The following is a 15,129-nucleotide window of genomic DNA, read 5'->3' as shown; positions in this document are numbered from 1 at the left end:
CATTGATTTGTTGATCTAATGTGTATAACAAAATTAGGCTGGTTTCCTTGGTGATAGATCTTCAAATTTGATGGATAAGAACTAATAATTGCTTAAGCAAACGGCAACGGAAAAAGTTCAGTCTTTTCTCTCTTTGTTTGTGTGTGTGTGTGTGTGTGTGTGTGTGTGTGTGTGTGTGTGTGTGTGTGTGTGTGTGTGTGTGTGTGTGTAGTTGGAATGGGTGCAATTATTACTTATGAAACCTCATAGAATATTATAGCATACTATGAGTCTTTACAACAGGTGACTATTGAGGTGTGTATCAGCAGTCATAATGTATTATAAGCCTCTAGTTTATCAAAGAGCATCTTTAAGACACTTGAACTTATAAGTGACATCTATAATGTTTTATGACTGTTGTTATAGTGCATCAGAAAGCTTTGTCTGTGTTTCTGAGTGTAGTCATAAAACATGAATGCATTTGTAATACACTACGAATGCCTCTGCAAGGCATTATAGATGTGGTCTTCACAGACAGTGTTGCCCAAAGTTCTCTAAATCAAATGGAGCACACAAGTAGATATTTTAGTTGTCCCTGTTTTACTTGTTGGAACTCTCCTCACTTCACTTTGCTTCATATCTAATTGCTCTGTACCCTCCCAATGTGTCATCTGATATTTTAATTGCTTAAGAAGTGGGCACAGCCAATGCAACCCCCTCTGAGGTTTTGCTTCTTATCCAAATTTCCACTCAGAAACCGGCAAATTCATGGTGCAAAAATCCCAGTAAGTGAAAAAAAAGGGAACGTTTTACTACAGTATACTTTACAATTAGAATAAAAAGAAAGACTTGATAAACTAAACTTCTCCTGTTGTGTTCATCTTCAGGAGGTGAGTGATGCAGACATCATGGAACTGGTTCACAGCTCTCTCGGCCGAATGACCATCATTCGTCAGATCTTCCCCTTGTGGAGAGACACCAACGTTCGCTGTATGAGAAACAATCATCGCATCTCCTCCCTGCTCTGTGACCCGCAGGAAGGCTATCTACAGTCCCTGGAGGTAAAAGAACCGATTAAAGATTTCCTGTTGAAGCTCCCGAAATATTGGTCTTAGATGGGCCCGCCAGGGCTGCACAATCCTATTAATTTTGAAGAATTGTTTTTAGATCGAAATATTTATGGTGATAGGCAATCAGTGAATACATACAGCCAGATATTTTTCATCCGAGTAACTGCAATAATTTATGAAGAAAAAACAAACCGCTGAAATGTTTCTCACAATCCTCAAAATCATCTGGTTTGACACCAAAAACAAATTCAAAGTGGTGAATTATTTCTCAGATAGGAACATAAATTCTTTCATATTTCACATCACATTTCAAACAAAGAATTTTGTCTTTCATCCCAGGCTTTACAAATAAAATCTGCCCTAAAAAAGGCTCCCTTCACAAAACACAACTTTTTTTTTTACACTCAGTCCAAATAAAGAACAGTTTTACTAAACAATGTAGCTCTTAAATCATGTACTAGGCAATACAACATAAAAGATGTATTAGTCAGGCTTAAATATTTTTTTATTTTGACATAATCCAACATGCTCTGAATACGGACACAAGAAAAAACATTTGCATAATTTTCACCTATGATGGATTTGACTTAAAATTTCAGCTTTTGAGCTACAAATGCTGACTCTCTGTAAACCTGAAAGGTGGCTGTAAAAAGTCTCATTCAACTTCCTCATTCAAAGGGGAAAAAAAACTGGCTGTTTGAATTCAGTTGGTCACAATGGATTTCAATAGTAACATTTTCAGAATCTGAAAAAAGGTATCAAAACATACAAAGACAATTCTCAAATCAGTCTAAATCCTCTCCTGACCATGCAGATGTTCAGAATGTTCCAAACGGTCACATCTTCACCAACGCACGCTGCTTTCAGCGGAGAATCTGAGCTTTGAGGATGGTGAACGCACAACATGGAAACAGTATGATGGATAAGAAAATACTGAGTATTTGACTAGTGGCAAGGTTGTGTTTTTTTTTTTTTTTTTTCTTTCTTTCGCTCTCTGTTTTGCCTCAAGTATTTACAGGAAAGCAACTTTGTGCTTTAGGAAAAGATCAGCATGTTTCATCCAAATTCTCCAGCAGCCAACAGGAGGGTCACTTGTTATCAGTCAGAGTAACAGAAATATACAACAAGTGTGGTGTGATCTCTTTGCATTCTGAGAGCAGCACATGTGCTGTTAGGGGTTATGAGCATGATTCTTGCTTGATCACATATTTTTCAGTTTAAGTAGTGACTGTTGAGCATATGAGCGCAGCCATGGTGGAGGACAGTATAGATAAGCATCTGCCAAGTGCCACATGAAGACAAATATTAACTGATTATGTATGCAACTGAATATAGATTAAACTCCCTAGATAAGGTAATTATGAGGGACATGAATGCCTATGAATATAAATGAATTGAGCTAAATGTGACTTGGGAATAACTGGCAGAACAGACCAGAATATATGTTTTTCATTAATGTGCAAAATTAGATAAAACTGTGAATACATTCAACCTGTAGTGAGCTTAAAACTGCATATTATTTGTTTATAAACTATATCACAAGCATAACAAAGGCCTCCATCGGAGAAAACATATTATACTCCAGACCAGATTATGTTATCAATGATTTGTATTAAGGATTTGTCAACCAGGAACCCAACCATAGGTAAATTCAGTATGATAATGAGAGTCAATAAAGGAGGATATGTCCTTCAGCATCTCCGCAGCCTTATTATCTTCGTAACACAATGACATGTTCTTTTCTGGGTTTCCGTGGTAACCTTGCTCATCCTACTATGTCATACTTTTAGTCCAGGAGTTCAATCAGAAGTGTGGGTAAACCTCACACAAATTGTAACATAAACAAAGTCAATGGCTTTTGTGTCCTCAATGTGTTCTGTATGCCAGAAAAAATAGAATTTCTGCCTCATGGTCGTACGCCTCCACGTTTGTTCAAAATCATTTACATAGTGATGACTTTGAAGGAATATAATAGAAGCTATTAAATGTATTTTTTAGAGACTAGATTAGAGACTACTTTTTACAGAGTACAGAGGACAGTGATGTCACAGTGAAGTTGAGCTTTTGGATATAAAATGACATCACATTATCGCTATACCTTTTTAGACATAGTTGTGTGAAATATTGTCAAAATTAGTCGATTAATTCTTGAGTTATGGACAAAAATATGTTACACTGGTCTTGATATTTTAATACCAAAACCTAACCAGTTCAGTAAAAAGGAGTGAACCTTGCACATATTATACAAAAAACAGAAAATCTGACAAATGTCTGTTGGTACCACTTTTTTGCTTCTTAGAATAACAGTTTAAATTAACATTGCTATGAAATAAATAAATTGGCAATACACCATATAAATGTTGGCACTGACAAAATTATTTAAATATTATTTAAAATAGTAATTGTATATTTCTTTCAAAACATGTGTGACTGCCAAATTGACACTCATTCAACATAAAATAATAATCAACTTAAACATTTTTCATTACAAACATTTTGCAAGGAACCAAACCAGCTAGGCAACTTTGACCCACTTATGTATCTGAGAGCTAAGAATTTCCTTTTTGCGCAATTCACTGTACTGCATCCAACGCCATGTGTCACATGAAACAGTTTGTAGTTGGTTATGGACAGAACTAAACCCTCTGTGTGGACATCAGGCAAGCAGACATGTACAAGTTATTTTTTAACATGGGCAGCAATGGAAAATTGTGTCATTTCCTATTTCCATATTTTTTTAATGCTTTCTCCCGCTGGGATTCCTACAGACTTTTAATATATTATGACATATTTGTATGAGAACAGTTGAAAGAGTTTCTGTTGCAGTTTATGGGGGTTCCTGTCATAAAATGTCCAGGCCATTTCTATAGTGTGTTAAGAGGCCTCCTACACCTCTTAGACTTTTCTTTTGCTTAATCCATCTGGAGTGCAATGGCTGTGTTCCCTGTGGCTCTATTGAAATGTTCATTTTCCTTTTCATCCATACTCCGGACAGATGGCAAAACCATGTGGTGTGTGCACCCACAGTTCTCAATAATTCACATGAAAGAGGGTTAAATATCGGGTAATGGCAGTTTAAGCATTCATCAGAATAGTTCAACACTGAGGGAGATCAGCAGTGCTTTCCCTTTCATGACCCGTCAGCTGCGGTGTAACCTCAGATAACCGGAGCTGCCCGGATTCTGACCGAGCGACCTTGAGGCGAGTGAACTTCACTTATATGATGTCTTACCGCAGAGAGGCTTGGAGTGAAGTCTAAAGGTGTCGTGAGTTGAATGCCTCGAGTGGCAGCAGCCAGTATTGCTCCCATGGATCTTCTGCTGTGGGAGGATTTAACTTGACTTGACTTGACTCGACTTGACCCAGAGGACCAAATCAAATCCGCTGTCATACTAAGACAAGAGGCAGTGCACATGATTCCTGACGGAGTGCACTGCAGAAGGAGGGAGACAGCTGGACTGACAGCACCTCAGAAATAAAACGATTGAACCAAAAATAATGAGGTAACACTTTATTTGAAGGGGTGTTCTTAAGTCTTTCGTTACACTGTCATAACCATGTCATGAATGTGAAGAAGTCTTAACAAATGTTTATAACTGTTTTCATTAACTGTAGCTGAGTCAATCATGTCATTTTTCAATCTAAAGTTGTCATTATTTGTCTTTGTAAGTTAATTTTACATTCATTAAGTGAATAATGCCTTTGTCAAGACAACGGTAGCCAGTTTGATGACAGGGAGTACAGAACTAGGGTGGTTTTCTTGCTGACTTTGGCTCCTGGCACCCTGGGGCTGAGTCAGCTAGTTAGCCAGCTAGCTCCACAGCTAACCATGCTAACTAGCTAATTTCAGGTAGAGATAACAGCAAACAACTGTTGGGCCTCCTTATCAACAAGTAAACTAGCTAACTGTTTATCTGTCCATCAGGCAGCTCTGTAAGTAAAATTACTTTGGTACTGTACTCTGTCATCAAACTGGCCTTATAACATTTAATGACATCTTTATGTCAGTCCAAATGGTCCCACTTTAGTTGAGGTCAAGGAAATTATTAATGACACCATTACAAAAGAATTAGTCAGTGTAGGCCTAATGAAATGTGGTGTCATCTTCATAACAAATCCAAAATGTACCACTATACTTGAGGTCAAGGAAAATATTTATGACAGCCATTGTCAAAAACAATCACATATGGCATTATAATGTAGTGTTACAACATAAAGCAAAACAGTGTCTTTAAGTTTGTTAATGTCAACTTGTCATGACAAAGACACTGACAGGTTATGGTGTCTTGGTTAATGTCAGGTTGTCATGGCAAAGACATCAGAAACAGTCATAAACACGTTCAAGTTCAGGCCAGGTGTCATGACATGGTTATCACAGTGCAATGAAAGTCTTATGCACACCCTTCAAATGAAGTGTTGACAGTAATTGTTAATTTTGTTTTGCCACTCTCTCCTCTGAGTTCAGATCACTCCACTGTACTCTGTCATCAGTTTTACCTTGTGCCAGTGTTGTATTTGACTTCACCTATTGCAAGTGGTGCAGTCCCATAATTGTTAAGCAAATCAACCTCAGTGCTTCACCAGAAAGTTTCTTTCAAGTGTAAACATGTGTCAGAGTCGGAACAAGGTTGCTGCTGGGTCTTCGTCTCCACGCCAAATGGCAGCACATTGACATTGTCAGACAAAAGAAAGAACTGCTCGCCAGTGTCCCCGTGTTTTCCATTCTCTCTCCAAGCAAGGAGACAAGCTTTTATTCCCCACTGAGAATGTTGTTTCACCAGACTGAAAGACAAGTGCTTTTTGTGTCACCGCTTCATTCACAAGGGTTTACAATGGCACTGTGTGATATTTCATGGAGCCCTGAAAAATAATATTTTATTTCCTGTATCCAGAGTTTACAGTGTTCTCCGCTATGTGCTACACAGCATAAACAAAGAAAAAACCTAAATCCTGGAATGCTTTTATTAAAATTGTTTGTTTTTCCGCCCAACAGGTGTCCAACCTCTACCTGTATGACAGTGTTTTGATGCTGGCTAACGCCTTCTATAGGAAACTGGAGGACAGGAAGTGGCATAGCATGGCCAGCCTTAACTGCATGAGGAAGTCGACCAAGCCATGGAATGGAGGATGGTCTATGCTGGACACCATCCAAAAGGTATATCAATTTTGTAAGAAAGACAATGTCAAAACATTCCTTATGAAAGTCAGTTTACCTACCATGATGCCAGCTGAAAACTCCCCGCAGGTTCTGTTTCAGTTCTTTTTGAAATACTCTCAAGGAAGCTGCTTATTAAATGTAATATCAGGCTTTGACTTCAGGATGGATTTGTGGTGGTTTCTGGGCTTTGATCTCTTTATGCTTGTGTAACTCTCTCAGTTTTCTTATTGAAATAAGGCCGCATATCCTAGAAAGTGGCTTGATTTTATCCATTTGATAATGGAATTTTCCACTGTTGCAGAGTCACACTGGTTTAATCTCAAGTGTGACATTAGATGACCAAGTAGGGCATGAAGAGCAACAAAGATGTGTTCTCATCATATTGTTGTGTTGGTGTCATTCAAATGTACAAAACACCACACACTTATCATATTTACACCCTACACACCTTAATCAACAAACATGTCAAACAAAAGAAGAGCAAAATCTTTGCATGTGTCATAGATTTCAAAAAGGCACAATGGTCTGTTTTACAAAGTTATTGAATCTGGTGTAGGGGATAAAATATGACAAATTTAAATCCATGTACACAAACAATAAGTGCAGTATAAAAAATTGGCAACAAAAGGACATTTTTTTCTCTCAGAAGCATGGAGTGAGTCCCACCCTTTTCAACATCTATATTAATGAATTGGCCACCATCCTAGAAAAGTCAACAGCACCTGGTCTCACTCTACATGACTCAGAGATCAAATTTCTGCTCTGCCAGACCTGGGTCCTGGCAGTAAACCTGAAAAAGACTAAAATAATGTTTTGTTTTCTTTTAAAGATCCAGATCTCAGGGAAACGCATAGCTTCACATTGTGAAAACACAAATTAGATAACTGTACAGATAACATATATTTAGGATTAAAAATAAGTTCCAATGGAAGTTTTAACCCAGCATAAATGAGCTGAGAGAGAAAGCACACTGGGCATAAAAAGTCAAATTTATTCCAATTCGAATCTGTCTGAAATTATTTGAATATTTCATCGAACCAGTCCTCCTGTATGGTAGCGAAGTGTGGGGTTGTCTTTCTTACCAGAATTCAGCCCAATTGGACAAACACACAATAGAAATTATGTATTTAGAGTTCTGCAAAGGCACCTTGCAGGTTCACAGGAAAAGAACAAACGCCTGCAGAGCTGAATTAGACCAGTACCCTTCAAAAAGAACAATCAAATATTGGCTTCATCTCAAAAACAGTGACCCCCATTCTTATCACTACAAAGCCTTGCGACGCCTAGAGCTGTGCGAAGAAAAGAGTCCCATCACCCAGCTGGTCCTGATGCTTAGTTCACGTTCTAACCCTGTTCTACCTCAGGACCAGTCTGAGAACAAATCATTCAGAGTCAGCCAAATTATTACACAACAGAACTACATCACCAATTTAAACAAAGAGACAAAAGCACAGAGCAAGATGCAGTACTATGAGACCCTAAAAAGACAGTACAGTGTGGCAGATGATCTGACCACAGTGACTGACTGTAAACAAAGAACTACGCTGATAAATCACAGACTCAGTGAGCACAGCCTGGCCATCGAGACGGGCCGATACAAAAAATCATGGCTCCCCAAAGAGGAGCGCTTCTGCCAGCTGTGCAAAGAAGAAAAAGTAGAGACAGAAAAACATCAGGCAATCCAAATTAAATATTTCACCAAATTTAAAAACAAACATCCCAAACTTGACCAACTAACCGATATAAAGAAACTATCAATACTGTAGGGAGAACATAAAGAGAGCTGCAAGTTGCATCAAAACTGTAAACTAACTTAAATTGATTTGATTCCTATTATAGTTTGTACTTATTTTGAAAATGCACCAGAATTTTTCATCAAAGTTGATTTTACCTTAGCTAATTGCTTTCTGTCTGAAATGATTTAAATTCTGTTTGATAACCACAGTCTGGTACCTACACAGTTTGAGTGTACGACCAAAATGATAATTCGCCAAAAATACAAGAAGAATTTTTAAAACCTATAAAATTAACTGTGGCTCAAACGCAGCTGTTGTATTGTGTCTCAAACAGCTCTCACTGTTTTCTTGAGTGTTCACTGTGGTGCCATTTCCTGTACATTGTACTTTCCTACAGAAATCACACTATACAGCCAGGGTATTACTGCATATTTTTTATGAAAAGTGTAAAAAAGACTAAAGGTAAATCTAATTTACTAATCAAATGCTGCTATTCAAACGCAAGACCTCCATGTTGTGAGGTGACAGTGTTAATCACCGAGCTGCTGTGCCACCCAGAGGAGACCAGTGCACTGTTGGCAGGTCTTTCTTTATCTTTATGGGACCTGGAGCACACTTTCTCAGCTTTTTTGGCAGAGTTTGCCCAACTTCAGTGGCCTCATGTTTGTCATATTCTGCCTGAGCCCTAAACTCCGTCTCCTTCTGGAATATTTGAGCCACAACATATTGTAGCAGAAACCTTCCTGCTTCTTTTCTTCTGTTTCTCTGTCTCGCAGACTTTGCCTACAGAACTTCAACAAGCAGTGTTTACTGCAAAGCCAAATTGCTTGTCCAATTCCACTTAAAGGTCTGTAGTTGGACCTTTAAGGTGGAGCTGGACAAAAAAGTTCACCAACGTCTGGCACAAAGCATAGAATGTGCTACGGTGATGTAACAACCCTTCGTTCTTTCATTTTCCTTAGGAAACACGAGCAATTAGTACTACTTCTCTTGTGTTGTGGCATCTCACTTACAAACTATTTTCTGCTTGTTGTTGCTATAGGGACGGATCAGTGGCCTGACTGGACTGATGGACTTCCGTGCTGAAGGCTCTAATTCCCACGTGCAGTTTGAGATTCTTGGAACCAGCTACAGTGAGACATTTGGGAAAGATGTCAAACGGGTTAGTTGAGAATATTTTATAAATATATACAGATAGATAGATAGATAGATAGATAGATAGATAGATAGATAGATAGATAGATAGATAGATAGATAGATAGATAGATAAGTATATGATCTGCATATCTGACACCTAATCAGACACTTACTAAGTGTCCATATCTTGATGTTCTAAGTAAAATGTTATGGTGTGCCAAGTAGGTTGACATCAAAATCATAAATTATATTCCAGCACATGTCCTTAGTCTACAGTAGCCTGAAGATTCAGTACTAAGGGTCTATTTTTCTCCTTTCAGTATGTCAGAAATTACCGTGTAGCTATGCCATTTGTTAGTGTAATGTATGCCGCATCGGAGTGCTTCATCTTTCTCATTTCACAACTGTGCCAGGTCCCTCTTATGTATTGTACGCATAGACCACAGACCAATCGATTAGCACTTCTGTATAGAACTTCATTTTAAAAGCTTTTTTGCTACTAGATGTGATTTTGCACGGACTTACATAACTGTCCATCCTGTAGGTGTTGAGGAAACAGCAGGTGCTGTGAAGCCACTGATGAAAATAGCTTGTCTTAGACGTTGTCTCAGTGTAACCACTTACTGTGTGAGGTGAGAAATAAGAGTGAAATTAAACTATTTCTCATTTTCTCAAGCCCCCCCTGCACCATCTTAACTATAGGCACTCAATTTCTGTCCTTGAGAACTGGTGTCCTGCAGGTTTTAGTTCCTCCCTAATAGTTAATTATCCAGTGCATACTGTACAAGTGTGGCTGATTTACCACCAAGAAGGTAGAAAGACCTGCAGGATCAGGGTTCAGGATTGATTACCTTTTCTGCTAAAAATCCTGGGGGTCCATTGGAGTGCCTAATAGGAACAAATACAGCATAGGAAGGCTTCAAACTGTCTATTGTTTTTGCATGTGCTTTATTTTTCATAGACCACTGGTTCTCAGTGTTAATCCTCTGGATCCAAAGCCCTGCTGTTTTTTTCTCCCTTTTTCTGGGATGACAGGTGAATACAATTAACTTGCTGGTAGGACTGAAAATCAGCTGATACTGTGATCCCCGAGAACCACGGTCACAGGGCATAACATTTGACAGTGAGGTGTCAGGTATGAGGATGCCCCCTACTGGAGCTCCTGCATTAACCACATCAATCTGCTGTAATCTTTCATTTTCACCACATCAACTATCCTGGGTTGATTGTTGTCATGACCTGATAGTTAAAATAAATTAAATGTGTGCTATTATCTGTTCTCACAAACAAAACACTTCACTTCCACTTTGTCTTTGACTCTTAGTCATAGCATGTTTGATCTGTGGCCAAGTGTTGCGGTTAGACATTTTACAATGAGCAGGCTGTATCTCTCTGTGGTACGGTGTTGCCTCTAGGTAACATAACTATTTTTGGGCCTTTACACTCGCACTGCACAATACAGCCTCAATTATGGTGCAGTACTTTAAACAAGAGGCAGGACCCCATAGAAGATGATAGCGGTGTTTTAATTAGTCACATGGCTCTGTGGAGGTCATGTTGAATCCCCCCTCTTGGGTTCAGCTCCATCATCTCTCTCCACAAAAATGGTCCAATTGGGAAAAAAAATTGATTCACATTAATAGATGAGTAAAGTTTATTTTTTAATCCTTTAATGTACTTTATTTGATAAGTAACTGATACAAAATTTGAACACAAATGTAGCCTTGAAGTAACACTGTGTCATTATGAATATGCATTAATAACTATTTTGTGTCAGTCAGGAAAGACCAGGCAACAGAAAACAGGCACTTAAGTGCAACACAAATGATCAAACACTGAAATGTGACTCGATATCATGTGAAATATGTTCATACTCCTTAATGCATTCATGCCTACAGGCTGCTCCACAGTGATACATTGTTGCCTGAGGGTAACAATCAGACAAACAAACTTAAGAAAAGAGTACATCCGTAATCTTATAATCTAATTTAAAATGGCATACATTTTAAAATGGTGAGGTACCAAACAAAAAAATACTAACTGGCATCATAATGCGTACCATAGAGTGATATAACCTGACCATGAAACCTTAACTAGTAAACTTGTCTGATCTTTGATTGTTGCAGGGCTGAAGTGAGAGATTGAGAGCGTTATTTGTGCACTCTTCTCTTAGCTGTAATTTGTTTGTCGCTGTGGATGCCCTGATTCAGTCAGGGACTTCTCGCAGAATGAAGAGGAATTGAGTTTCTTGGCAATCTATGTAGAGCAGGACTGACCAGAAGCGGTAATGAAGATTTAATCACCACTCAGCCTAACTGAAATCATGAAGCCAATTCATCATAATGTGGCCATTAGCATTAGCTAGAAAGAGACACACTACACACAGCGCCATGTGTTTACACACACACACACGCACACACACAGGAACAGGCACTTCACGTCCGCCAGCCAGTCACACATTTTGACACAGCGTGATGCACAGAAACAGCAGAGCCCCAAAGTATATTCACGCACAACATGTATTGCACACACTGTTCTGGATCTCTGACACTAAGAGCATGCAATCAGGCAAACGCAGAGCGGAGGCCAGGGAATATGCTAACATGTGGGCGCTTGTATCTCAAAATCATTAGAGGCAAAAGGGGACCGCAAGGCCAGATAATAGGATGGCAAATGCATTCAGTGCTCTTGTTCATTACCTGGCATGTCCATCTTTGTGTCTGCCCACTACTTGGCAGAACCATTTACTGCGAGAAAACAGGCACAGACGCATGCACCTCTCCCCTCTGTCTCTCTATAATAGGATGTTCATATACATTCAGCATGTTCTTGGTGTCTGCCATCAGGAAAAGCTGCGCCATTATATGCTTTCTGCTGTCATGTTGCTGTGTGTTTTTCTGACTGGAGTGTAACAGTGATTGCGTGTGCTCCACCCATGACCCACATCCACCCCTCACAGCCGTCCTCATTTTGTCCTCTTCTCCTCTCTCTTTTATCTTTCCCTCTCCCATCCTCTCCCCTCCACTTTCCTCTTCCTCTAACCCTTTCTTCCCATTTCTCAGCCATGGTTTCCTCCCTCTCCATCATCGTTTATCTGCATTCAGTCCATTTTCTCCCCAGCCTGATGGCTCTTAGATGAGGCGTCTTTCTGGTTAGAACCTGTAATGAAGACTGAAATACTATTTCCTGGATGGCTACTGTGAGTTTTCTCCACCATCCAGTGCTGCTGCAGAGTGATCGATGCTGTTGTTGTTGTTGTTTTGCCTTCCTAGTTTGCTCTTATTGATGTGTCAGCTTGTCTCTAAGATATTGCTAATGACTTCCAGCTTACACCAAGCTCTTCATAGACAAAAGTCAGTTCATTTGAATGTAATTGTTCCCTCCAGCCGAGCATCTTGCATGCATCATGCAGTCATTATCCACAGTAACAGTGCTGGCATTATCATATTACTCAAAATCACATTTTTGGTAACATCTGTACTATTTTATTGAATTTTTTTTTTTACCCTAATCATAGGGGGCCGGGAAAAGTTGATACAGCATAGTATCACAATATTTTACTATTGCAATATCTTGTATGGCAATATTGTATTGATATGCACTAATGCCAAGTATCTTTTATTTAATAAATTATCAATATTGCAAATACAGGTTAACCTTTTTGGTAGGAGAATAGGGAAATCTATTATTTTCAAACCAATAAATGCTGCTGAGTTTTTTCTCTGTTAAAATCAGCAGAGATCACAGTTGGCGTGATTGGTAGGTTTTTATTACAGTTCTGTGTGCTTGACTTTATTTGATAAAACAGATGTTGACAAAGTTTTCCTTTGGAAACATTATTTTCATTTGAAAAGGTAATAAATAACAAGCTGTTATTACAATACTAATTATATTGCAAAATGTTTAAAATCACAGTGTGAGTTAGGTATGATGATAATATTATATCTTGGGTCCTCTGGTGATACCCACTTCTACCTAATACTGTATGTATGCGTGATGTTGTGCCTAGCCTTGAAAAGGGATACCTCCAAATACTCCACATTTAATTTTCTGGTTGAAAAATTGATCAAAATACATTTTTCATGAAATGATGTTATATAATATATAGTACCACTCACTCACTTTAAAATATCCTAACATATGCTGGAAATAATAATGACATGGCTGCCTGAGATGTGTCATCAGCCTCGGAAACAGAGGAAGTGAAGAAATAGAGGAAGTGAAAAAACAGCCTCAGGTTTAGACTTTGCTACCGCTTTACAATAATAATAATAATTCCATAGTCAAGGCTGAAGACCAAGGGTGACAGGGTTTTGTGTGGTGACGGCTCTGACCCGTTAGAATAGCTTTCCTCCAGAACTTGATCTAGAAAATTTACTGCCCTCTTTTCGGTTCTTTCTCAAGAATCATTTTTACTGTCTGGCTTTTCTTTAATGATTCTATCTGTTCTTTTATGTGTATTTTTTTCATTACTTTATATTTTTAGCTGGTTTTCTTGTTCTTTGTGAAGGCAGTGTTGTCTTTGATAATACTCTGGCTTGATTTGATTTGATTTTATTTGTCCTTGTTTCGGAATTGTGGTTTTGAAGGGTGATACAAATAAAGTTATTATTAGCCTTATTGTATGAATCTAGTAACTGATATGGTCAGTTCATTGATGATCTGTTGATTTGATGCCAAATTAAGCTTTCTGAGTATAAAGACATGCTAATGGTTGTTAAATTCTAGTTACTTATTAACAAATATATGATGCAGATGAAAAGTATAAATGCTGCTGATAGAAAAGACAAAGTAAGCTCAGTAAACAAGGAGATCTGAGGCTTAACACTACAGATAAATGTAGGCTCACTATTTGGCAAGCAACAGATCACTGTTGCCATTTTAATCTAATGTGTTGTATCAGATTATTAATGACTTTTAAAGTGTTTACAACCTAACAATAACCTAATTATAAAGCATGTATAAATCATTAATACGGGTAGTTTGATTGTAAAATGGTAGTGAAACTTGAAATCAGAGCTTAGCCAAATCTAGCAGTTGATTCACATTTGGTCCTGTGGTCCCTGAACCAAGCCAGGTGTGCTGACACCTGGTTGAAATCAGCCAGTGATGTTGTATGACAGATTTTTTTATTATTGGTCATGATCACCTTCAGTCAGTAATAGTCGATGTATTGTAGTGGAGGCCCCACTGAGTGTTGCACCAACCAAACTGCAGTCGTTCACAGCTGATGTATTCATCCTAACACCCAACCCTATTCCTCACTGGCTCATGAAGCAGAAATGACATTAAATAGTCTCTAAAGGGTGCTTCTCTCTCGCCAACAATAGATCTGCAGGGGGTTGATAGGGCTGTTGATCCAGTGATTAATTTGCCAAGCACTGAGATTTCTAGCTTTTTAGAAATGTTTTGGCTCCTATAGGGTTTGAAAACTCCCCTGCCTGCTTGGATTTCCACCTACAGGAAGATAAAGAACAGTATTATCAGTAACAGCCACCAATAGTTATACTGTTTGTACTTCACAAGCCAAAACAGCCAACAAGAAAGCAGTATTATCAGGGCACAAAATTACCAACAGCTGCCAGTCAAATGCTGATAAAATCTATTCAGTGGCTGGTAAAATTTAAACATTCACCATCTATTTGACCAGGGAATGAAATAGCTAAAATAGTTCATTTTGCACCCTGAATATGATCATTACTGTATGATTCAGTTCCAATAGTTAGCTAGAATTTGCTGGATCTGTGCTTTCATTAGATAATTAGCCATCTGTAAAGTGATAATTAGGTTTTTATATTTTATTCCACAAACCACTGTAAGCAGTGCCAGACACCTGTTAATGCTCAAATTCATCAGTCAACAGTCAGCATCAATAAAATGGATTAATGACTCAGAGCTCCAGTAACCATATCCAATTTAGCAGTGTGAGAAACCACATTAGACTGGTCAGGTTTTCGCCTTTGATAAGTAATTTACAGCACGTTATAATTCTGCAAAATGGTTGTACTGTTATACTGTATGATGTTCTGTAATTATGTGGAAAATGCCT

The 15,129-nt window shown here is 38.4% G+C and overlaps 1 protein-coding gene across 2 annotated transcripts in view; it reads left to right on the top strand.

Annotated features, from left to right (window-relative positions):
• The window catches only part of grid1a (glutamate receptor, ionotropic, delta 1a), a 283,228-nt gene that overhangs the window by 238,267 nt on the left and 29,832 nt on the right, over nt 1-15,129 (top strand). For both annotated transcript variants that reach the window (XM_084736150.1, XM_084736151.1), the window contains exons 6-8: nt 867-1,040; nt 6,043-6,204; nt 8,986-9,105. In XM_084736150.1, the coding sequence (XP_084592276.1) occupies nt 867-1,040; nt 6,043-6,204; nt 8,986-9,105 (456 nt within the window). The remainder of the gene's footprint in view (nt 1-866; nt 1,041-6,042; nt 6,205-8,985; nt 9,106-15,129) is intronic.

Source organism: Lutjanus erythropterus, chromosome 14, assembly GCF_056507025.1.
Source record: "Lutjanus erythropterus isolate fLutEry1 chromosome 14, fLutEry1.hap2, whole genome shotgun sequence".
Classification (NCBI taxonomy): Eukaryota; Metazoa; Chordata; class Actinopteri; order Lutjaniformes; family Lutjanidae; genus Lutjanus; species Lutjanus erythropterus.
Note: the sequence above shows the minus strand (reverse complement) of the source record. Positions and strands in the feature narration are given on the sequence as shown.